At 44.0% G+C, this 25,143-nt stretch overlaps 1 protein-coding gene across 1 annotated transcript in view; it reads right to left on the bottom strand.

Annotated features, from left to right (window-relative positions):
- Window positions 1-467: 467 nt before the first annotated feature.
- Window positions 468-25,143, bottom strand: part of EDA (ectodysplasin A) — a gene marked incomplete at its 5' end in the record, with an annotated part of 28,464 nt that continues 3,788 nt past the window's right edge. Inside the window, 6 exons of the mRNA XM_010010241.1 lie at window positions 468-1,082; window positions 3,086-3,216; window positions 6,066-6,117; window positions 6,516-6,550; window positions 7,810-7,989; window positions 11,626-11,655. Of these exons, the coding sequence (XP_010008543.1) occupies window positions 831-1,082; window positions 3,086-3,216; window positions 6,066-6,117; window positions 6,516-6,550; window positions 7,810-7,989; window positions 11,626-11,655 (680 nt within the window). The remainder of the gene's footprint in view (window positions 1,083-3,085; window positions 3,217-6,065; window positions 6,118-6,515; window positions 6,551-7,809; window positions 7,990-11,625; window positions 11,656-25,143) is intronic.

The following is a 25,143-nucleotide window of genomic DNA, read 5'->3' as shown; positions in this document are numbered from 1 at the left end:
AAAATCCCCCAAACCAAAACCCCAACCAAACACAAATTGCTGTAACAGCAGCAGTACTTTAAGGCAGTCCCCGTTAGGGCAAGGTATACCTCTGGGGTAATGGTAGGAGCTGAAAGTAGCAGAGGCACTGGAACCAGTTATCAGCATTTTCTTTGGGACTTGGTGATTTCTGGAATGTGGAGGCAGTTTCCTATCTGCTAAGCCTGCTTTATTAAGTATTCCTCTTCCTTTCACATGTACTTGTTTTTGCAGCCTGCTTCTAGGCAGAGGCACTTCGCCCTCTTTGCTCACGCTCCTGAGGATGAATGTAAACACCACTGACCCTGTCTTATTCACCTCCCTTTGCACCCTCTGGCCACTCCAGTCTGAACTGGGAAGGCAGAAAACCAGAAATGCCCTTTCCTTCTTTTTGTTAGCGTGCAGAAGCAGGAGTGCCTGGATAGGACAATTTGGACATTAGTCTGTCTTCTCCCGCTACTGCCTGGGATGCTCTTGCTAGTGCAACATAAAAGCAGAGACCCACACAACTCTCAACAAGCCTCATGTGAAGATCACAGAGCAGAGTATCAGTGCAGTAATACTTGAAATACTGAGACAAGGCAGACACGACAGCCTTTCTTCCTCACAATGCTTTTTCAACTAGCTTTTTGACCCAAGTCTCCATGCAAGTCACAGAAGACAATTGTGCTTCCTGCATTCACACACAGGAATAAATAGCTCTGGATCAGTTTTCTTTATGGCTGGATTACAGAACCCCCTGAAATACTGATACGCTTATGAACAGCAGCACTGTGCAGTTCTGTGAGTATCCTTGGGCATGCCAAGTTCATCTAGGATGCTGGTGCATCTCCTAGGCGTATGGCTCCAAAGAAAGTTGTGTGCTTGCTCATGTTGATGGAGATGTCAGCATGGACCATTTTCACAGCAATCTTCTGCCTGGCTTTGAGGAGGCAGACCCCAGCTGTATAGCAGGTATTGAAGTTGGTCTTGCCGGTCTCAATACTCCGAGTGCATTGCAGAAAGGGCTTTTCATCCACCACCACCTCATAGCTGGCAAAATCTGTGAAGTTTATGTAGTATACCTGATGTGAAGCAGGAAGAAGAAGGGTGTTAGGGAGTTATTTGTGCACACAGAACAAGTCCACATTCCTTTCCATGGGTACACGTATGTTCCAGAGGGAACGTAATAATCCCTTCCTTGGCCGCAGGACACCTGTACTCATGGGAGATTGACTTGTTTGAGGCAGAAAGAACACCAAGTCAACCAAACATGAGGAAACTTCCACTTCATGCTAACACTAGCATGCAAGAATCTGTGAATCCATGTATCTAAGGCTGAGCTATGAATACTCGCTTTAGACCCTGCTTATTACAGGAAAAATTACAAACCTGCACAGGCCTAGTTACAAAAATGTGTGGACAACCCTATCTGCTACAAACAGCTTTTCATCCAACAAACAAACAGAAATATTTTAACTGAAATCCTCTTGCACTTACCTGGCCAGTGCTGCTTTCTGGGTCCCATGAGCCTCCTTAGTGTTGACATCAAAAATGCCCTAAGATGTACTGAGAGTTGCCTTCTTTGTAATTGGACTTTAAGTGCTTTCAAAGGCATAAGCTACTACAGGGAAGACACCCTCCCAAACTGCACAGCTTGGAAGCAAATGACCTTGTAGTGTTTCTACTGATTTAATTCTTAGACCTAGTGCCTAAGTCCCTGTGACACCATTAGTCGTTACTTAACCATCTCCCACACACTGATTCTGAAGAACTGTGAGACGCATGAGACCTGTCTAAGGAATTCAGTCCCAGGGAGCTGCTTCTTCCTCATAGAAGAAAACCAGCATCTGCTGGATGCATCTGCTAATTCTTCTTAGCCTAAACCCTGCAACCTCAGAAGCTACCCAAGACTGCTTTTCCCTTGATGGACTACAAAGGAAGCACAAAATTGTGGCCAACAATTAGCATTAAGCTAATTTTGCTCAGGAAACAATTATACTTTGGCCCTATACTAACATAGTTTCCTATCCCCATCCAAACTAGACATGTAACCAGTTCCATAGAAGAGCACCTGACACCCACAGCCCACCTTATCACACTTGGTACAGTCCCCAGTGGGGCTGCCAATCAAACAGAGGCAAATCATGAGCAAGAGGTAGTATTGGAAACCTGGAGCAAGATGGAAGCTGCTTAATTGTGGTTGTCACACAGAAACCCTCTTGTCTTGCTAAAAATCTGCCCCAGAACCTGAACATGTTTTTCAGCCCACAGCTGGGAGGACACCCTGTATTTCTGGAAGGGAGGAGCCCACACTCCACACAGCTCAGCAATTCTGTTCAGAGATTTGCAAGACATTGGGAGCAGTGCATTACGTGACAGTCCATGTCCTGCAGTTTACTTGAACGGGGAGAGGAAATTACATTTTAATTAGCCGATTACTACATCATAATGCAATAATTTATTACTTTGTTTAGCCCTTCTTACAGAAGCAGCGCTGTACATCTGTTGTCAGTACCAACTAAAGCAGAGCTGAGCCATCCCACTGCACAATGTAGTGTATCGTGTGAGTCTGCAGCTACACAAAGTAGGTGGAGACAAAATGGAGTTACCTGAGCTGGAGTTTGGCCAAGCCAAGTGGGCTGAGAGTCCTATGCTTACAAAGAGTGACATGGCTTCAAAATGATCATGAGTTGTCAGGGTTTTGGTCTTACATCTATTTTAAAGCACAGAGCCTCGCATCCTGCTGGGACCCTTGTTCTACAGGGAGGTTTAGATGGGCTGGTGAATGACTGTGCAAACAATATGGAAGATTAAAAAAAGGCATTGGTGGCATATGGGGACTGGCTGGGTGTTTGCACATGGGTTTTGGTAACTAATCTCTTGTGGCTTGTGTAAGGGCGAAACATGTGACCTGGCACTTCAAAAGTCTTAGCATCTTTCTCCTACACACACCTCCTAGAGCACGAAGTGGTAAGAAGTACATACAAGTTCTTGGCATCTGCTAGTTGTCTGGAGCCCTCTCGTGGTTCATGCAAGGCTTCCATTGGAACACAAAAATAGGAGTTAGGCCTAGGACCGTACTCACTTCTACCTGACTATAGATGAAGTATGTGCCGTCCACCAGTACCTCCAGCTCCCCACTGCGGGCATGCAGCTTAAACACCTTGGGGTTCATAGTGATGCGAGACCAGTCATTGAGGACTCCACCTGAAAGATCTCAGTATGAGAAAATGGCAGTCACTCAGTACCCGTCAATGAAAAGCGCAGGAGCACAGAAATACAGTGACATTGCAAGGTTTCATACACAACAGCTGCCACAGACTCAAAGTTGAAAAGTCAAGTAACACGGTAAGAAAATCCCAGAATTAAAGACCATGGTGTGTTAGTTTGGACTCCCCTCTCTAGCTCTAATGTCATCATCACTTGCTGACACCCATTTCGTTCAGTGCCCCAGCACAACTGATTTACATCTCTGCTTGTCCTTGACAAGAGTGATTCTCTTCATCCTTGAAAATTCAGTGTATGGCTTTTTCTGCTACACTGTGTTCATCCCCTTGCCTCCTCCTGACGCTAAGTTGAGCTTATGATATTTGAATGTTTTGCAGGCCTGAAAACATGTTTTCAGTATCATCCCCACTCTAAAGATACTCCAGAACATTCAAATCAATCCCGCTACTGTAAGGTTGTTTGCTAAGTTTTCTTAATTCACCTGAGAGGCCAGGGGCTGATTCTTCACACTATTTTTGCATGTTCGGCCACTGATCCCAAATGACTTGTGGCAGCTGTGATTAAAACAGCACTTCTTCAGGTGCCTCCTGAAGAGCATCTGTTCATGGTCCTTGTGAAAGCTTTGTTACTGGTGACTTCTCCGATATCATGGAAGAAACTCTGCAGCAGAGATATGACCAGGATCCAATTCTCCAAGAAAGACCCTCGACTGACATCATCCACCCTTGAGACGATTAAATCTCTTCCTCTACTTTCCATTTTATTCCCCTTCCCACACCTCTCTACCCAGCTTCCACACCAAAAAAAAGCAGAGCTTCAGCAGACAGTGTGCTGAAAACCACATCAACAGACATGCCCTTGAGGACTGCAGCAAGGCTAGGATGACAACAGTGATTCCTCATGGGAGTGGGACTACATATGGACAATCTCTGAGTGTTGCTGGGCTGGAAGATGTTCTCAGCAGAATTGCCATGACACAGCCTTCACCCTCACTTTAAGCCTGGGCTTCATCCCTAGAAGAAAACTAGTCCTTGCAGCAAAAGAGGCAATAGTGTTACGGGGAAAATTGTGTGCAACTATGGGACTGCACTATCTCTCAGGACACATCTGTGCATGGAGGCCAACTTAGGGTTACACAATTGATTTTAATTCTGGTATTCCTTGACTTCAACATTCTTGACTTTGTAACTAGCATTACTTTAACAAATGCTTTGTCATTACATTTCCTAGGTTTTTAAAAGCCACAGCAACAACAAAGAACAAAATTGCATTATGTCACACCACATAAACCCTTAACTGGGGTCCTCACTCAACATGGTCAGGGATTTACTGATCTACCACCCAGTCATCTGGCATTGCAGCTGATGGACTAACTCACAATATGAGTAGACCTCTGTCCTCTGGACAGGCCAACAAGCAGATCCAGAGGACACACTTTGCTACAAGCCCTGAACAGAGCCACTCTGTAGGTGCCTTGTTTTATCAAATGCAACTCTCTTCCTCCCAGTCTTTATCTGCTTTTCGCTCCCTGCCCCCAGTCACACACCAGCCAGGCTGTCAGCTGGACAGCATTAATGGCTCACAGCATCAGATTGTTCCCAAGCAGCAGGGAAGGACACTCACAGGGCAATTTCCACTCTTGAAGAGTAGCATACTCTGTAAACATACTGGCTTCTCATTAATAAAGGGATAATTTTTGAATGTAAGCAAAACAGCATCTTTTCCCTTGTATTGTTCTTGGGAACGGTTGGTTTCCTTTTTGTTTTGGGGAGCTTTTCTCCACCCCGCTGTATGCATACTTCCATAACCATAAGAAATTTCAGCTCTCTCAGCAAATATCTGCTGAAAGAGAGAAACTGCCTTTCAACGGAAGCAGTGTCCAGCCCTCATCATCCCATGCATGGGGCAAAAGCTGGCAGACAGGGGGTCCTACAGTCCTCTCTCTGCTGCCCCAACCCTTGGGAGCTGCAGCCCTCCAGGTCTGGCATGGGGGTACATGCCCCAGGGCTCCTGCCCACACTCCCTGGGAAGCTGCACATGGTGACTTAAGCAGGGGACAACAGAGCCAGCTCCTCTCCCGCACAGCCAGACATTTTGAGCAGGGAAGCAGCAGCTAATGAATGAGACCCAGCTGTTGGCAAGAAGAGCAGGAACTTGAGCAGAAATTGGATAGGGATCTGGGAAGGAAAGAGGAGAGAAAGGAGCTGCCTGTGGACATGAAATGGCTTGGCAGGACTTGAGCTTAAAGGCTTAAAATGTTGTTGTTGGGGGTAGAGATGTACAAAGGGCCATGGAGGCTGCATGTGTGCATGCTTGAAGCATAACGCAGGTGAAGCCAGCGGCTGTGCACCTCTGTGTTCTCAAACTACAACTGTGCCTTCCTCTGCCAGAAATTACTGTGAAAATGTGAGAAAAAACACAGGCTGATGGGGCTAAGACAGGAAAAGGATACACTGGAGGCTTTGAATAGAATAGAGTGAAAAAGAAGGCTGGCCATCGAGGGCCTGAGCAAAATTAATGATATGACAGCAGGTTGAAGGATGCACAACATCTGTCTGGAGGTCAAGGAGAAGAGAGATTCAGTGAGACAGAATTACTGGGATGTACAAGGTAGAGGTCATCTGGGAGATAAACATGAAAGCAGGTGAAATGGGGACAGAGACTCAACAGAAGACTCCTCTAAAGGGTTTGGGTAGGGGAAACAGATTGTCTCATGGGGAGGCCAACAGCAGGGATAATCAGGGAATGGTGCTGTAGGATGGACACAGACCCAGGTATGTGGCTATGGGTGTAGGATGGGCTCTTCTCAATAACTGCTAATATCATGAGATCCTTACCATTCTTCACTTGGATTGCTGAGCCTTGGCCTTGAAGATGGACCACAGCTGGCTGCAAACAAGAGCACAGGGATTTAAAATTAATAGGAAACTGCATCATTTTACAGTCATTCAACACACCTCCACAGCCCTGGTGACCAGTACAGAGGTATGATAGTACCCTGAGATCATGCTTTTCATAAATGAAAACAAAAGCTCAGAGCAGCTGACAACAACATGTTTAAGTACTGGAGAAGAGGTGAGAAGCCCAAGACGGATTAACATGGCTTTCTTTCGAGCAATGAAATGGGTGAGCTCAGCCACTCTATGTAACTCTGATTTTGCACATGCAGGAAGGAGTGTTTTTTTTCAGAGCTGTACCACGGACCATAACATTAGCAAACATAGGTAGGTATGGTCACAAAAATCCAGCCAAAGCTGAGTTTTTCCTTTGAAAGAAGACAAACCAACCTGGATGTCTCTGGAGCCAGCCTTGTCTGTGGCACCTACAAAATACAATTTCACATTATTAAAGAGGAAGCTTGAAAGAGCTGCAGTAAACACTCCTATAAATAAAACTTCTCTTACCCCATAACAACCATGAAAACACCATTTTTAACAGGAGGACAACAGCAGTATGGGGTGCAGCTTAATGTTAAAAAGCACATAAACAAGAAAGAGTCATTTTACTTTTTCCTATTTATTCCTGCATTTCTGTCTACCATCATCAAAATTCCTGAATGTTATTCAACCAGTTTCCACTAGAAGGAAAAATTGCACAACCCTTTTCCTGATCAGCAGTGGCAATAAAGCCTCTTGGCTGCAAAGATTACAAGTTTCACTCTGCTGTAACTCAGGTCATTCACTGCACTCATGCTACATGCTGAAATCTCTTTTCTCCGAAAGCCAAATCTCTATTAAAGAGAAGATGTTTGTGGGCAGCACTCTGGAGTGCTAAGGACCTCATGCTGCTCCTGGCTGCTGATTTGACAATTCTGAGATATAAACTGAGAAGGCAACCAAGTTTTCCCTTGAGAGCCATGTGAGCTATAGGGTAATAGTCTGGATTTCCCTGAAGATACATTTTTTAATACTAGACAATTCACATATATACAACAAACAACACCAATGTGAACTTCTACTACTCTGCATTTTAAAGAGTTATTAAATTCAGGGAATTTAGCAAAATAATTGGCTCATGACTCCTCGGAGAAACAGTATGGCGCAGATACAAAGAAACAAAGAAAAAAGAAACCAAGAACTGCAGGAAAAAACCCATATTTTCATCTGGCTGGTGTGGGAGTCAAGCTGTCTCAGTTCATGTGGCTCCAGGGCTGGCTTAATGGCTTGGTGAAGTGTCAGCCTTCCTGGTTGCAATGCAAAGCAAGGCTTTGTGTTAGAGGATTCCCGCTGGGAAGAGCCACCTAGCAGCCAGGACATTGATCACTGGCCGACTTCACTAGGATGTTTAAAAAGTAACTGAGGCTCTGCAGGTCTTAGCTGCTCTTTCTCTGCATCCTCATTCGACGGGCATGCCCTTGCCCATGGCATCGCGCCCTAAACCACTGCTGCCAGGCTCCTCCTCTCAATTCCCCAAGGACAAGCCCAGGAACACCTGAGTCCTACGCAAGGACACTGCACCATCGCATGCAAATACTCTGCTGTCCTCAGATGGAAACCTGGAGCTCTGATTTATTTGTACAGCACTGGCACCTCCTGCATGCCCCCCACGTGCTCCAAGCAGAAAAGGGGACAAGCTGGTTACCTGAGGGGCCCTGCAGTCCAGGTGGTCCCTGAGGGCCCGGCGGGCCAGGGGGGCCAGGTGGTCCCATGACAGTTGTGCCGGGAATCCCAGGGATGCCGGGAATGCCAGGCGGACCCTGGGGCCCAGGAGGACCTGGTGGCCCTTGAGGTCCATTGGGCCCTGGAGGACCAGCCTTCTTACCTAAAACATAGAAGGTGAAATGTTAGCTTCTCAGCATGCCAAGGGTGGGATGGTCTTTTACCTACAAGAAAGCCCCAAGAACAAAGGAGGCATAAGATTGGGAATGGCTCATTGCTGGCTGGAGGGCAGGGACAAAGAGTAGCACCCAAGTGGCCAGGGTGGGGGTCCCATGGCTCTGCACCATGAGGACAATGCTGCCAGCAGGGCAGAAGCAGGTCACTGCCTTGCAGATTCCTTCCAGTGTATGTAAGTACATTTAAATGAGGCACCTGCACTCTCCAAGGCCTCCCAGGAGATGGAAACTCGGATGGTCTCTGCCCCAAAGCTCTGGCCACAGGGGTTCCCTGGGCATCCTGCTCTTCGCACAGGGCTGGGGGCATCCAGCAGCCCTCAGTCAAGGTTAAGACAGTCCCTTTAGACCAACTGCACACCACAGTGCGCCACGGCAAAAGGCAGAGTATTGACAGTGGAGATGAGCCACTCTGCGGTTTCTCAGTTTTCCATTTATTTTGATGACAAACAGTTGCAATCTTTTCTACCTGCTGCATATGTGTGCATTAGCATACCACCCCCATGGCTTGGTCTCCTGAGGGAGAGAGGTGCCTCCAGAGGGCAGTTCAGAGCTGAACTTCAGCTGCTGAGCGCCCAGGGTGATGCAGGAGGCATCCTCACACTGCTCCAGGATGAAGTGGCACCTCTCTATGGTGTAATGAGGAGGCACTTAATGTGCACGAAGTTGATGCTACTATGCATCAAAATCATCAAATGTGCATTTTTGGCTTTGGATGGAGGGGTAAGGGAAGCACTAATCCAACAAGAAGGATGAAAGCACCGACAAATTGCCGCAGTCCTCAAACACATCTCACCACATGGTCCCAGAGGGGGAAACAGCACAATCATGCAAATGAAGACTCTTAATACAACTTTCAATCCACATAGGGGACTGAAATAAGGTTTGGATGGAAAGCCTGACCTGTGGTCTCCAGATGTTCCAGATCCCTGATAGAAATCATATTATTTCGATGTAGCTTTAAAAATGCAACTTTAACAGCTTTTATGCCAAAAAGCTTTATTAATTTAGCAAAATTGCTCCAATTGCTGCAACAAAGTCCACTGTAAGACAGAATGAAATACTTTTTTTGATGACAGCAGCAGTTAGGATATGAAATAATGATTATTGCAATGGTTTCTGAGTACATTTATGTACTTGTTTCTCTAGTAAATATTCATCTTTGTCATGGAACAAAACAAGGAAAACCCCATCTATTTTAGTTAGCACAGAAACGGAGATCTCCAGATGGCTACTAGCCATGAACAAGGACACATGGAAATCAGCTTAGGACAACCATGTGGCTTAGTTTCACTGTGCAGAAAACTAAGTTAAAGTAAGCACAGACGATTAAAATAATGCTGGTATCCTACAAAGATGGGTTTCTTACCTGCGACAAATCGTTTGCAGCAATATTTCTGCCCAGGTTAGTAGCTGTGCCTTCAAATCTGAGCTGGCAACAGGCCAGCTTTCCTCTAATCCAGAAATTCTCCTCCTCCTTGGGTTAACAACACACTTTGGAAACTATCACCCTGAATCAAACCCCTTACCTATTTCCCCTAAAGCACACTTGCTAAATTCTTCTCATTCACATTCCCTCAGATACAGGCCATTGCCATGAAGGATTCACATGCAGCAAGTCAGAAATCCTGCTGCTGTCACTCCTTGCTTTCCTTCTCAGGAGGGATACACATTACAACTGGTTTAACTAATCTGTCTCAGAAATTGGATCTGCTACTAAATGGGCTGCTAGCTTACTAGTAAAAACAACTGCACATAACTCTGATGCTGCACAGGGACACTTCCTGTGAATCCCCGTTCCTTCAAGTAATTCCAATCACTTTTATGCATTAATGGAACCTGACTTATTAAAGTCACAAGGCAAAAAATAGATATTCAGTGAGTATAAAGCTCTTGATTCATCTTCTACCTGAGGGGACCCCAGCCCCACAGGGGGTCTGCAGAATCGAAGTTCCAGTGTGCCACATCTCCCGCTTTACACACATGCACTAAGCAGGCTCCCAAATTTAAAGCGGGCAGAACCAATAATTTTTCCTTAACTATCGTTTGCCAAACAATAAGCTCTAACTCTAAAAAAATTTAATACGACAATACCATAAAATTAAATGATTTTATACAGTGCTACAGCCGTATATAATACAGCTTTACAAGATCCTCCTGCTACACCAGAATTGCTACAAAGACCACAGTCACCATTTGTTATTAGTTCGGCTGAGTCAACATGGGTTTAGAGTTACAGGGCTTTGTTACAACAAACTTCTCAAACATAAAGTTTTATGATGCTTTTGAGAGTAAATATAAACTAAGTTCCTAACTGCGGCCTGTCTCAACCTTTCAACTGTAAATTTGGAGTTTGTATCCAAGGATTAAAAGCAATAATCCAAGTTTGTATCCAAGGATAAAAGCAATTTGATGTGCTGTTAAAGTAGCACAGACACGCAAAGCTCAGCTGCTCATGCTGCCACAGGTCATGGTGGTGGGCTGGACTGGGAAGGTCTCTTGAGGGATGCAACAAAGTGCTGACCAGTTAACACTCCTGTTAATTACATATACATTAGGTGCAATAGGTAGTAAGCAGGGAGTTGACATGGCACATGTCAACTATGCTTTGCTGTATAGGCTTGGTCGTGAGCATGCAATGCATGTTGATACCTCTGCGAGCCCCTCAGTGGATTGAGCTGCAGAAGCAGCACAGCCCCAAGCCACACACAGCTTCTGCACTTCTCATAACCTACAACCTGTTGTGATCACACACCATGTACATACGGTGACAAGGAGCAGAAAGGGGTAATCTGACTGTGTTTCCCTGGAAGAAGCAAGACTGCAGCATATTTGTGTTTACAAAGCAACTCAGATTCTCTAACTCACTCAAGTTCCTGGTAGCAAGTAAGTGTATGACCATAAGCATTCACCAGGAGTCCTACACAAAGAAGGACACAACCAGACACCCCATGGAAATACGGGGCTGCCTCCTGAATAGCCAAAGTCACAACAAGTCATTGATAGGCATTTTAAAAACTACCCAACTACATTGCAAAAACAGGTTGAGGAAAATAAGGAAGTCAGAAAAAGTATCTCTGGCTGACCAACACTCAGAACAGACATATAAAATAATACTTGTGAGGTTAATACACAACCAGAAGTGAGATGCAGAGGTTATCTACGCTGACCTGGGTGGGTCTGAAGGAGACCCCAACCTGCAGCAAGATGAATGGCAGGATAGGGACGAAAGCTAAAGCTATTTCATTAGAGACAGCCTGGCAAACAGCAAGTGACTCCTGATAGCTGGTATCTTCATACTTACTTCAATACAAGGTAATTAACTTCCTTTAGTTTTTAAGGAAGACTCTAATGAGGCCTGTGCTCTGGTTGTACAGCCCTGCCACAGCAATGCAGGTGCACGAGAGCAGCTCATGGTCTGTACTGTGGGATCACACACCACATTACTCCCTGTCCTTCCCACAGAGGGAACCTGCTGTTGGTTTCTCCTTTGTGTTGGCTAAAGAGGACTCAAAGCTGGGTAATACGGGCACAAAAAGGAAAATTAAATCAAAACTCAGACTTACCCTTTTTCTTGTTTTTCACTGAACTTGGACCTACAAAAAACAACAACAAAAAAAACCAAACTAGTGAAATTCAGTTATCATTTCATTTTAGAAGATCCCCCCGCCACCAACACCCACTGATCCAGAGGGTGTCTCTCCAGAGCTGGAACAAAATTCACAACAAAACCAGTAAGCCAAAGATGTAGTCTTCTGTGTTTTACAAATCATTGCTGGGAAGGTATGATGATATTACTGGTACCAAGATCTTTACCCTCTCTCAAACTAGCTACCTGTGGTTGGTATAATGCAAGTGAGTGAGTTTGGATGGGCACCTCTTCCGCGTATCGCAAAGATGAGTTAAACCACTTGACTGTGGCTAACAGCAAAGCTCCGGTGACAGATGCTTTTCAGCCTTAAGCCAGAGCTTTACTCTCAGATACCAGCTTAGTTCCAGCTCTGCTGAACACTGCTCAGAGTTTTTCCCAGAGACCTGCTGTATGTATCCCCCTTACACTGCTGATAGAAGCGCAAGCACCTCAAACCTTCACACAGCAGAAATCCTGAGACTCAGCAGAAACCATTCAAAAACACAGTCCCTAAATAGCAGATTATTTTTCAAGTGGACAATGGATGCATTTGCAGTCTATGCAGCCATACATGAATTGTCTCTCTTGGCTTGAAATCACCAAGCTTAACACTTAAAGCTCACATGCTTTCTGATGAGGGCAGGTAAGAAGAAAGTTAGCATGACACAGCTCTCAAAGCAGTAACCCAAATACTTGCAAGCCAAGATGTTTAAAAATAATAAAATACTTATAAAAACAAAAGCAAAGAATTAGCATGAAATGGCTTTTTAAAACAATGAGAATACAAGACTCTCTAGCAAGAAGTGAAAATATTTATAGTGAAGCTGAGAAACTACATTACTTTTTGAGCAGAAGGTGAAGTGTGAAACACGTCCCATTGCTTCCTCAAAAATTAATCATGGATGGGAATGAACTGTAAAAATCCCCAAATATTCCCTTGCTGTTCATCAGTGAAATCCCTCTAAAACCTGGGTTTAAACACACATCGAAGATGGAAATCACCTTTAACTGAGATAGACTTGTAACGAATGGAAGGTAACAAGGTTGCTTCGAGTCTGCAGTGGTAGAGAAAGACAAATTACCAGTTAGTACAGAAGTGCCACATTCTGTGGCTAGTTAGAGGAAAGAGAAGGACCAGAGAAATACCCAGTAACCTTACCAATGCCTCCTCAACAGGAAGATTAATTTGCCTACATTCTGCTGCTGCGTCATGGGAAAATTACTACAGAATCATGAGGGTTGGAAGGGACCTCTGCAGATCATCTAGTCCAACACCCAGAGCAGGTTACACAGGAACATGTCCAGGTGGGTTTGGAACATCTGCAGAGAGGGAGGCTCCACAACCCTCCTGGGTGCTCTGCCACCCTCAGCATAAAGTTTTTCCTCATGTTGAGGTGAAACTTCTTGTGGTTTAGTTTATGGGCATTGCTCCTTGTCCTGTTGCTGGGCACCACTGAAAAGAGTCTGGCACGCTCCTCCTGGTCCTGTCCTTTGAGATATTTATATACATTAATGAGATCCCCTCTCAGTTGTCTCTTCTTGAGACTAACCAGGCAGAGCCCCTGCAATGTCGCACCAGAGAGATGCTCCAGACCCCTGCTCATCCTTGTGGCCTCTGCTGGACCCTCTCCAGTCGCTCCTTGTCTTTCTTGTATTGAGGAGCCCAGAACTGGACATAGTACTCCAGATGTGGCCTCACCAGGGCTGAGTAGAGGAGAACGATCACCTCCCTCGACGGCTGGCCACACTCCTCCTGATGCACTCCAGAATGCTCTTGTCCCTCCTGGCTGCAAGGGCACACTGCCAGCTCATGTTCAACTTATCATCCACCAATACTCCCAGGTCCTTTCTCAGCTGAACTGCTCTTTAGTAAGTCAGTCCCCAACCTGTGCTGAATCTTGGAATTCTTCCTCTTCAGGGGCAGTATTCTATACTTGCCCTTATTAAACCTCATTAGGTTTCTCTGTGCCCAATTATCCAGTCTATCAAGGTCCTGCTGATTGGCAGCACAGCTTCAGGTGTATCAGCCACTGCTCCCTGCTCTGTATCATCAGCAAACTTGCTGAGGGAACACTCTAGCCCTTCTTCCAGGTCACTGATAAACAAGTTGAATAAGACCAGACCCAGTACTGATCCCTGGGGAACACCACTGACTACAGGCAGTAGTCAACTGGATTCTACTCTGCTGATTGTAACCCTCTTAACTCTGCCATTCAGCCAGTTTTTGATCCACCTCACTCTCCATTCTAACCCACGCTTCCTAAGCTTACCTATGAGGACGTTATGGGAGACAGTGTCTCTCTTCCATTAGATGGTATTATTTAATTTATTACTTCTGTTAATTTACTTTTTTCTTTTGCTACTCCATATCTTCACAGTATTAAACCACACAGACAAGACAACTCACAAGTTCATAACAATGCCAGTCCCAGTATCTTGCTAAGGAGCAATACCGGAGCCAGACAGCAGGTCCAGCACCAGCAGATGAGTTGCAAACCCTTTCATACTTGACAAACACTGACAGGCTCCTTTTTTTGCATTTTCTGAGCTTCTGTGCTTCTGAATGAGCCACAATCACCCCAGGCATCTCCTGATCCTCATCTTAGGCACCACCTAGTTGATAACATTCTCAGTGGAGAGAAAAAAAACTGTCTGGGGGACATAATTTTAAAAAGCCCAACCCAGCAAGCAAAATGCAAGTACTGTGTATGTGTCTCTTCAGACCTCGGAGTCACGAGAGTTTATTTCATGTTATATATATCACACCATTAGCGCTATAACCAGAGTGAAAGTACAAATAGCTGTGGCGAGCCAAACACATTTGAAATGGATGGAACCAATTAGCTTCAAAGATGAATGGGAGGAATGAGAACCACATGCGATGTCAATGTTCACAGTCTATATTACAACACACGCATCTGTTCCAGGCACGGCAGAGAGAGATGTTACGGCTGTGCAAGTGAATCTTTCGACAAACACAAAAATACTTCTGACATGAAAAAAACACAGCATTATTAGCCTTGGGAGCTTCTGAGTCTCTGGGGTTTGCATCTGTTCATCTCCCAATAGGAGGGGGGTGGATAATTTGATTGTAGCAGGGAGCCATAAGGCTCATCTGATACACCAGAAGACTGAATTTTCCTCATTTTTGCTCCAAACGGTAAACTCATCAGCTTTCTCAATTTAGTCTAAAATGGTAACAAAGTCTCTTACTGAGTTTGAGAAGCAGAGTGCCACCAAAATACCAGGTCTATATTCCCCTCACTACAAAAGGTGCTGAGGCATAAGGCTTGAAAACTTTACTTGACATACGTTGTCCCAACACCTGTGTGCACGGGAGAAAACAAAAATCTTTTCTGCCATGCTTTTCTGAGGCCACCCCCCAATATTTAAGCAACAAAGCTTGTTAAATGCTGCAGTGGTTGAACACATCTGACCCATTGGTTATCTGTTAATTGGTGGAGCAGGTTAAATACCTACAAGTTAATCAAGCGTCTTTCCTACATCTTCTACACTGTTGATCCCACCTTGCCACTCCATTCCTGTGGAGAGGCTCCCAGTCTCAAAGCCTTCTACAAGACCCAGGATTATTTATTCACAGAAGCCATTAGATGACTTGATACCAAGGAAGTTCTGTGAGAATACATGTTTTTTTCCACTCCAAGATGCAGATCATAGACTTACACACTGTGTTCCTTTGCGGTATCAAAAGCCTTATAGCAAAACAAGTTTCAGGATACCTACTGCTGGTGTAGAGCCCCCAGGATCTGCCATCTTCTCGCAGAAAGAAATAGGTTTGACTTGAATATTTCTCCACTGATCAATGCTGCCTGCTCCTGCTCTCATCGCTGCTTTTAGGGGCTTCACTCCAGTGCATTTGAGGGTTTATTCCAGTCCCGAGGGGATCTGACAGCAGCCCAACCAGTCAGCTGTTCCCCAGCACCTCTTTTCCCTTCTTTATAAAAATAACCTCAAGTTTGCTTTTCTGGACTTTTCCTGCATCACCTCTGTTCCTTGTGATTTCCTTTAAGTCTCTGTTATGAATGTGCTAGAGATCAAGGTCTTGGTCTTGACTGCTGGTATTAAACATGACAGCTACCCAAGCATAGCTATTTTTCTCCATATGTGCCTGTGCTTGCCTTTTGTGCTTTCTCCTACTAATCCCACCTATTTCCCACCTCCTTTCCACATGCTGTCTGCTCATGTCTGAGGTCAAAGCAGACCCCAGACCTAGGGAAGTCCATCCCCTTTCTACATTTCCTGGCTTTCATCTGAAATTAAATTTATGCTTATGCTCTAATCCCTCCTTGAAGAAGCTGTCAGCTCTATTCAACTCTTCATTTTAACTTAGCTTTGCAGAGGAAGGAAAGTTGACAAGAACTGTTAATACAGAAGAGGACTGGGATATCAGAGAGGAGAGGCTGAATGGCTTTGAAGAATAATAAGCAGGGAATGACATTCAGTCATACAAAATGCATAGTCCTATAAATTATATATACACAGGGAATAATAAACTTTTCTGCTGGATGGTGGAGCTCCTCAGATGGAGCTGCAGAGGACAATGCCAGCAGGTGCTGAGTTGCAGGAAAAGCAGAAATACAACCCTAAAACAGATCAGTGGAAATACCTTCGGCAGGCATGGGGCAATACTAATGACTCTCAGTAGGCAGGGGTGAAAATCCTGGGAATAATGCAGTCAGTCCTACCATCTACATACGGAAAGATGTACCTACAATTTCACAGGAGGGCTTCTGGGAAGGTCAAGAAGAGCTCACCTGATCGACCATCAGTGCTAGGAAAAGGATGACAGCACCACTGGGAAAAGAGCTCCAAGCAATGCCAGGTCACTTCCAGCAGAAGCACTATGGCCATGGGTTTTAACAATGAGCCAGTTTGGATGCAAACTTCTCATTTGAGCTGAAGAGAACGTTTGCAATAGATGAGTTTCTGTTGTGTAAAACCACAGTTGTGGCCCAGCAGAAGACATTCAACTGTGCTTCAGGGAGCAGGTTCTAGCCCTCAGCTCTGGCAGCCCTAGCATCTGCTGGATCATTTCCAAGGGCTTCATAAAAAACCCCAACAGATGGTGAAGCAACTCGAAGATATTACATATGACATATTTTCTCTGAAAAAGATTAATAGAGTTTACTTCCCCCCTCCCCGTGATTTTTCTTTCTGCATGCTACTCGCTGCTATGATTTATTGTAAATACAAAAATATCAAAAACTTCTATACAGCATATGCTGATATAAATAGTATATTAAACCCCCCATGCTTTCACTTATTAGTTATCTGTCTGGATTAACATGAAATAGTTTAAATTCCTGCAAAACTGTTCAAATTGGTTTTATTGACTGGAACAGATCTTTGTAATTACGCTTACCTTATATAAAACCAGTAGAAGGTTGACCATTTTAGAAATCAGTCAAACAAAGGACGAGTACCTAGGAAGGCTGCTGAACTGTCTCAAATTCTCAGTTGCCAAGAGCAGAACACAGTCAAGGGGTGTCACTTACTGTATTCCAGCAGCATCCACATTCAATACAGTACAAAGACATCTCAAGGAGTTCAACCAGTTTTGGAAAGGTACACTGCAGCAACCACCATGTCCATTTTTAACATTAACTGGTTGCTCCTAGAATTATTAATCATCCCTTTTCTATTTTCCTAGCACTAGGTTAATATGGTATATCATCAATCTTCTTCCCTAAACATGATTCTAGTTTGGGGAATATGTAAGACCAGGTAATACAACTAAGCCACCTCCATATTACCATTACCTTTTTGCCCCTGAAAGATGAGAAGATGGAGGTACTCAGAAGTTATCCTCATTCCATGTTACAAACAGAATCAGAGACAAAATCTTGATAATTAATGAGATATTAGTGTCTTCCAGAAAAGCCACATCACTTCTCACTTATTCATAAAATAAGCATGAGGTGGCCTGAAATCATTAAGTCAACAGCTACTTTCAAGATGAACATCTAATTTTGAAGATGAAAACAGAAATGGGGAGCTCTGTATGACTTATCTAATACACACATTTTCAAAACTATGTTGTCAAAGCTTTGTGCAATCAAAAAAAAAAAAAAAGCAGCTTTTTCTTTGAAATATGAGCTTCTGGCTATAGTTGGAAGAAGAGTATTAGGTTTAATGATCACTGTACTCAACAGCTATGGAAATTTGTGTAAAGTATTTTTCCAAACCCTGCTAACCATCTGGTTTAACAAAGAGACCACTTGCTAAATCTCAGACAAAGCTCTGAATACTGCCCAAATCCATCAGCAACTTCTGGAGAATAGATAGCTAACTGAATCTGAAATAAGTTCCTGGACATTGGTTGGGATACCATTATTAATGAGGAAGAAACAGAAGCCGAGCTACAACCACCAGGCTGTGTAGTAGAGCAGATGAGTATCCCAGAACTCAGGTCCTGCTAATCATTCAATCCATCAACACAGGGTGTCCCACCTCTCATAGGAAGCTCTGATCACCAAATGCCCTCCTGCTGTGAAAGTTTCCACCTCTCCAGGAAGGAAGTTCTCTGCAACTTGGGGCTTCCTAAGAAAAAGAGGGGCAAAGCAGCTAATAAAACATTGCCATTCCTGAACCATGCCTGGGAATTAACCAGTCCTGTCAACTTTCACAGACATTAAGACCAGAAAAAACCATTATGATGATCGAGTATTAAAGAAGTCCACCCGTTAAGCCTCCCATCAATCCCTCTATCTCTATTTGACCAATACTAAAGGTGGAAGGGGTGGAAAGAAAAGCCAAGTGTTAACTGAGATTTCAAGTGATGAAGAATCTATCAATCACCTTCGTTGATGTAATTTGTCCCAATGAATAAGATAAAAACCTTCCATTTTAATCAAACCTTCAAAACTCAGTTGTTTCACTTACAAACTAGTGTAATGATATTTGCTTCATTCACACGGTATGAGATATGTAAGGCTTTTCAAATATTTAAGTGCGGTGTTATTAATGCCAGACCATGGCGGAGTTGGAGAAAGAAGGATGTTAGCTCCCAAACACATGCTTAATCTAGAACATGTGGGTTTGGGGGAAGTTTGGAACCAATATGTTTTCAACATTTTCAGGAAATTTGGTCTATCCAGATGAAAGCTTCTTGGACCCTACTGAAATATCAGTCAGCTATACAAACACTGAAACAAGATGATATTTTTTCCCCTTCCCTGAAAAAGAAAGTGCTTTTTCACCAATTCCAGAGAAAAAGGTAACAGATCTTGAAGAGCAGCTTTGGTCTTATTACTCCAGAATATTTAGAAAGAATGGTAAATTATAGATCTAGGAAAATATCCCAGAAGTAAAACATATCGTGTGCTACTTAAAGCTTCTGGCCTGCCTTGCCAGTGTGGGTTTTTTTGGAGGGTGGAAAGAAGAAGGGAGGTCTTCTGCTAAGTGTGGAGGAACGATGCTGCCCACATTTACAGGCAAATAGAATGTGATGTCCCCTAAAGTCAACAAATCTGAATATAATGAGTATGCTACATCACAGAATGGGATGCTCATTGTCAAAAGCAGTGGAAAGATGAAACAGTGCTACTTTACATATGAGGATGTAAGGCAAAGCCTGAGGCCATTCCATTTGTCCTCAACCACCATTGTTGCTTTTCTCTCTCCTTTTGTTTCAATTTTGTTTTAAAATTGAAAATTCATGTGTGAACAGAGTCACCTTTAATTGCCTTTTTCTGGTTACATCTTAAATTGAGATGCTTCATGATGACATCCCATAAAATAGTGTTCCCTCCTTGTCCTTCACCTGACAGCATCTTCCTTCTACAGCAATACAAGAGTCACACCTGGAGGACAATCCCAACCTGTGGCTCTACCTTTACTGCACTTAAACTCTGAACAGTAGAAACACAAGCCCTAAATTTCAGAAGTCTTTATTTAGTGGTAGCCCTCGTATTCTAGCCAGTCATATTCTGGAGTTATAGGCTGCTAAGTCCCCGTGACTGGCTTGGAACCAGTTTATAGCTGATGCTTCTGATACCCCACCCCTATGCTGAATTAAACAGCTCAAAGCCAGTCTCCTCCAGCCTAAGAGATCAAGAAGAGTTTGCAGCTCATCTTGGACTCTTTTGAGGCACTCCCTTGGCTACACCCACTTTTTGAGGCTATTCTTCATCTCTCTTATGGACTTTTTGCATATCTCCATGTGTCTCCAGGGGATGTATCCCACATTGAGGTCTCCCTGTCACTTGTGGGGCATGACACAGCTTGGCCAGAGGTCTGAGAAGAGCTTGTGCATCAACACCAAAGGCTGAGAATCATTTCTCTTGTGGTGAGTTAGGTATGAGAGTGGCCTTCTGCTGCCTCACTGCTCTTCTTTGAGCAATGTGTCAAAGGACGAGCCTACATCCATGTGTCATCCAGATGATCTGTTGCTGCTCTAGGATCAGTTGCTGCTCCATGGATCAGTAGCTTGCTCCCTCCCTATTCCTCTGATCCCATACACCAGACCTCAGTTCAAGCTTATCGGTCTGAAAACAAATGAAGAGAAGTCACAGCTCACCCCTACCCCATCTCTTGAGTCCCTGGAGTGACACTAGGTGGCAGAGAGCCACAACCTCTCTCTTCTGCAGACAGCTTCAGATGATGTAAGATCTCGTCACGTAACAGGTTTGGTTTGGTTTTGTTGGTTTTTTTTTTTTTGTGGGGGGTTTTTTTTGGGTATTTTTTTTGTTTGTTTGTTGTTTCTGAGTGTTTTTTTCTCCTGCCAACACTCGGAGACATTTTTTGTCTGGTTTGACAATTAAAAAACAGGACTCTTCACATCAGGGAATAACTTGGCCAAGCTCATAAGGAATGGGAGGACAGTTAAATGCAAATATGCAGAGATAACGGCTAACAGCAACAGTAGGTTGTGATGTACTTTATACAAATCTTCAATAATATTAAAGAGAAAACAATCTTTAGTTGCTGCAGTTTGAGATTATCAGAACTGAAGTGTGAGCAAGAAAGACAGACCTAAGAGAGCATCACTCACCACTGTTTCACTGATGAAAGGTGCCCTGTTGAGCAACCACCCTCTGCCACAGCTGGAAAGGAGGGAAAGACTAGGGTAAATGTAACAGTTCTCCTTCATTCACCAGGGTTTTCCACCTTGAAAAGGGTGCTGTGACTCACAGATCATCAGCTGCTGTTTGAAGAGACCCGTGCTGGAGCAGGTAGAGACCCACCAGCCCTGCATATCTCCTACAGGCTTTTTGCATGAGTAACAACATAGGCACAGGGTTGTAGAAGAACCAGGCTGGAACAGCAACTTTCGAAGTCTGACACCTCTGCTGTCATCACCTCTGTTGGTCCTGCTTTGGGGGAGAGGGCTGGGTCTAGTCACCTCACAGGGTCCCCTCCACCCTATGTTACTCCCCAACCTCAGCTCTGCTTTTCCAACAGCCAGAGCTCTGCTGAAAATCACTGCTCACTGCTTTCTCAAGTAAGGCAGAGGTACCCTTGTTCACTAACACAGAAGTTTCCATCACTTTACACTACATAAAGAACAATCAAATTGATTTATCTCCTCAATCCCATCCAGGTCCACTTTGGGATTGGTGGCCAGGTAGCCTGACAAAGGCTTTAAAAAAAAAATATCTATTCTCCACTGACTAGGTGCAAGCACACCACAGAGCAAATGTGTTCATGAACAAAGAGAAAATCCTGCTCTCAATTAACTACAGAGCCACTGTTGCTGGCAAAATATTATTGCACTGCCTTCTCAAAAACAAAAATCCTCAATCAAACAAAAATCTCCGCCTTTCTTAGCTCCACTCCCACATAATCAGTTCCAGCCAAGTTCCTGGGGCTCACACCAGAACCTGTGGCCATCATATTTCATTTTCCACACTCTCACTGGCTATGGAAGAAGAATATGATGCGCTTTTTGTTTTCCTTCAGGCATTTAGGTTGCATTCCAAATGCTGGATCTTTACAGCAGAGCTGACAAACAACATTACTATTACTAATTCAAGTATCTGAAGGCTTTTTTTGGCTTGCTGGCTGGGCTCACAAGGCTTATTTTCTATACACCACTGCACCCTATTGCTTACTTTATCAATACCACATATTTGAATTCAACAATTTAAAGCGTAGTATTACAGCTGTGTTTTTATTTTGTTTGTTTTATTCAGTTGTTGCTTAACACAAAACATTCTGACATTTTAAGTCATATCCCACTAAGATAAACAACTAACATATGTCATGAATTCCAGTAGAAATGATTCCCAAGTGGTGCTGCAGCAAGGTTTTAACCAAGCATACGAATAGCTCTCTTAAATTATTCGCTGGATGTTTTAAATGCACTCTTCCCCCCCACTGCTATCCATAAGGAATCAAGGGCAAGTGGGAGGAAATCTCTTTGACTATCTCATCCGTGCAGAACTTCTTTTCTTCCTCCTGTATGTAATTTTGCCTAATTGGATTGAAAACCTCTGTAGTGTTGAACGGCTGTCTGTAAAGTGATGGTTTAATTACATGGAATAGCATGGGATCTATATCCAAAGATATATCTGTGCACATGTACATGTATTTGTATGAATCTGAAAAGGGGCCTGAAGGAGATGTAAGTGACCCCGCCACACTTCGGGAAGCCAAACTCAAATCCTCCCAGTAGTCATGGCACAGTGAAGTGTTCCCTGGCTCAGCCAACTCTTCAGTTTATCCATTCATAGGATTTCAAACAGATTAATGGACTTCACCAAACCCTGCTCATGTTAACGAGATCAGTTATGAACCCAACAATGTTGCTATACATCATGGCCAACAAAGCCCTAATGAAAACATGCAACTACCATGCCTCATTCACAACTTTTTCCCCAAAGTGCTTCTCAGTGCCACAGTGTTCTACAGCTTTGTGTGGCAGAACTTTTCTTATGGCTAATGTATCCGATCTACTATAACACAATGTATTTTTAATGAATGCCCAGAGAGGCCACAACTGAAGACAACTTCACAATTCCCATCACCAGCACAGAAGCTCTGGGTTTGGCTATTCAGTCCCACCCCAGCTCCCACAGACAGAAAAATAAAGCTTATTCAGCTGGAGATCTGCAGAAGGTGCAGTCACTGCAGCAGGACTCTGAGCCTGGACCTGGCCATTCGGAAAGGTGCACATCATCCAGCTCAACACCAGTTCCTCAGTTTTTGTACTAGAGCTGATCCGCAACCAGATGGACTTGGAGCATGTGCTAAGCAAACTTGTGTCTGCCTGCAAAATACTCTGTGGATGTGGCCAGAGAGCCAGTTTATTCACAGAAATGAAAGCTCAGCTGCAAATACTTCAGCAAGAAAGACAATAGATCCTCTCATACTGTGGGAAAGAAAATCACCAGCTACTAGTTGAGTTCAGCATTTACAATGCTTGATGCATGGCATCCACAGTTCAGACACACATACAGCTCAGATGCAATCACATTCCAGCCTGGCTGGAACATCTGTTCTCCTCTCCTTAGTCCTGGCCATGTTTTGTAACAGAAGAAACAGATTCCCGAACTTCAGTGTTTGACCTGAGGCATTATGAAAAGCCCCTATTTTCAGAAGTGGAATTCGTACAGAATCACCAGTCACTTCTAATAATGCTGGACCCTGCTTAACATGCAGCTGTAAAAAAAAGCTTAGAAGTTCAAGTTTCAGCAAAGCCTGCTGAAGCACACACCATAGGCTACACACTGAAGAACCAGCAGGACATGTCTTAAATACACCTCAAAAATGGAATAAGTGCAAACAGGTGAAAATGCAGCCGAGGTGCGGTTCCAACCAGAGAACTCCTTCTCAAGCCTTCTGAATATCCTTGGTATCTCAAAATCTTCCAGCAGGCATCCCACTACCTTATCCTAACCAGCTACCAGGGAAGTACAAACACACAGCAAAGCAGCTCTACAGATGGAACAAATCAACAGCACCTCATCACAGCTTTATAAATATTAATAACAACAAAGAAGACCTTCTTTTGGAACAATCCAGATCACAACTGGAAGGGCTGGTGAAGAAGACAAGAGGCAAATGGAGGTTGTGAATACACTGGGACACATTGACCGTTACACTGTGATCTGGAACAATTTCTCATCATGGACACCACACAAATAGGCTTCTCCCTCTCCCAGCAAGTTAATTGCTTTTAATATTTAACATCCAACTAGGACAGCAACATACCAGAGTTCAATGAAGAATTTTGGACTCCATCAATTTTCACTTCTTGCTGGCTGATGCAGCACATCCTCATGGAAATATCACCCTCAATGCAGACTGCAGGAATGAGCCTCACCACTTGGGCTTTCAGCATCATGCTCTTTCTAGGTACAAGAAGTGACTCCAACATCTTTGAGCTGAACTAGCATATTGGCTCAGGCCCAGATGTTAGCATCTCTACTTTCCCAAAGAGCTCAGGCTATGTGGAGCTTCCCTCAATTTATGTCAGCAAACTGACTGCAGTTTCCCAAAACAGTCTTCAGCAAAGATTGTTAATGGACACTGCAGTGAACTTGACCTCAAAGTAATTTCAGTATTAAAAAATTACTTCACAGTAGCTCGAACCAAGGACACACCAAAAAAGTTTCAGCTGTCTAAAAATGTATTCTCTTAAAAGATATACTGAGAGCAAGAAGACCCCTTTTAATATCCTCTTCACCTTCACTTTCACTTTCTTCCAGAAATGATGTGGTATTCATCCATCACTGCTGTAACAGCTGAAACCAGGACATCATTCTGGGGTTTTAGCCAGTTGCTAAGCTTCTCTGGACCTGTGGGAACGTTCGTTAGAAATAAGCACAGACACAAGACCATGATCTGAAATAACTTACCTATATATTTATCACTGTATCTTCCTGATGAAAAGCACCTGAGGTGTAAGACCTTATACAGATACCTGCCTTATTATCATAAGCTTAGGTATGAGGTGCAGGTAAGGATCTGTAAATGAGCTGTAGTCCTAATTTTACTCTTGCAATAAGAAGTACTGAGAGCAACGCCATAAGGAAGGGATGGAGATTGTCCATGAAGATTCAAACACCATCCTAATTCCCCCTTCTCCCATTTTGGGGGAAATCACAGAGAAATTCTAGGGGAAAACAGAATTTTGCAAGCACTTTGTGGTGAGCCTTTCTTTTGTGACCATCTCCTGCACTCCAGTATCCAGGAAATGTTCTGTATTTACTGAATGCACGGGGAATTGCACGGGGCTGACACAAAGGCACTGATTGTTCTGGAGGCAGAGGGACAAACCTGCCCTTGGCAAAGGAGAGGAAGCCAGCAAGAAAAGTCTCTATTGTGATTATTGCATGGTCAGTGCTGCCAGTGAAGGGGGGATGGCCGAGACACGGCACCTGCAGGACCGGGAGCTACCTGGGGATGAAGGGATCCAGGCATCCCCAGCCAGGCTCTGGCATCAGCTACCTGCTAAACCATCCTAAAACCACCGAGCAAATACTAACAG

The sequence above is a fragment of the Nestor notabilis genome, unplaced genomic scaffold (genome assembly GCF_000696875.1).
Source record: "Nestor notabilis isolate BGI_N333 unplaced genomic scaffold, ASM69687v1 scaffold3902, whole genome shotgun sequence".
NCBI classification, from domain to species: domain Eukaryota; kingdom Metazoa; phylum Chordata; class Aves; order Psittaciformes; family Psittacidae; genus Nestor; species Nestor notabilis.
Note: the sequence above shows the minus strand (reverse complement) of the source record. Positions and strands in the feature narration are given on the sequence as shown.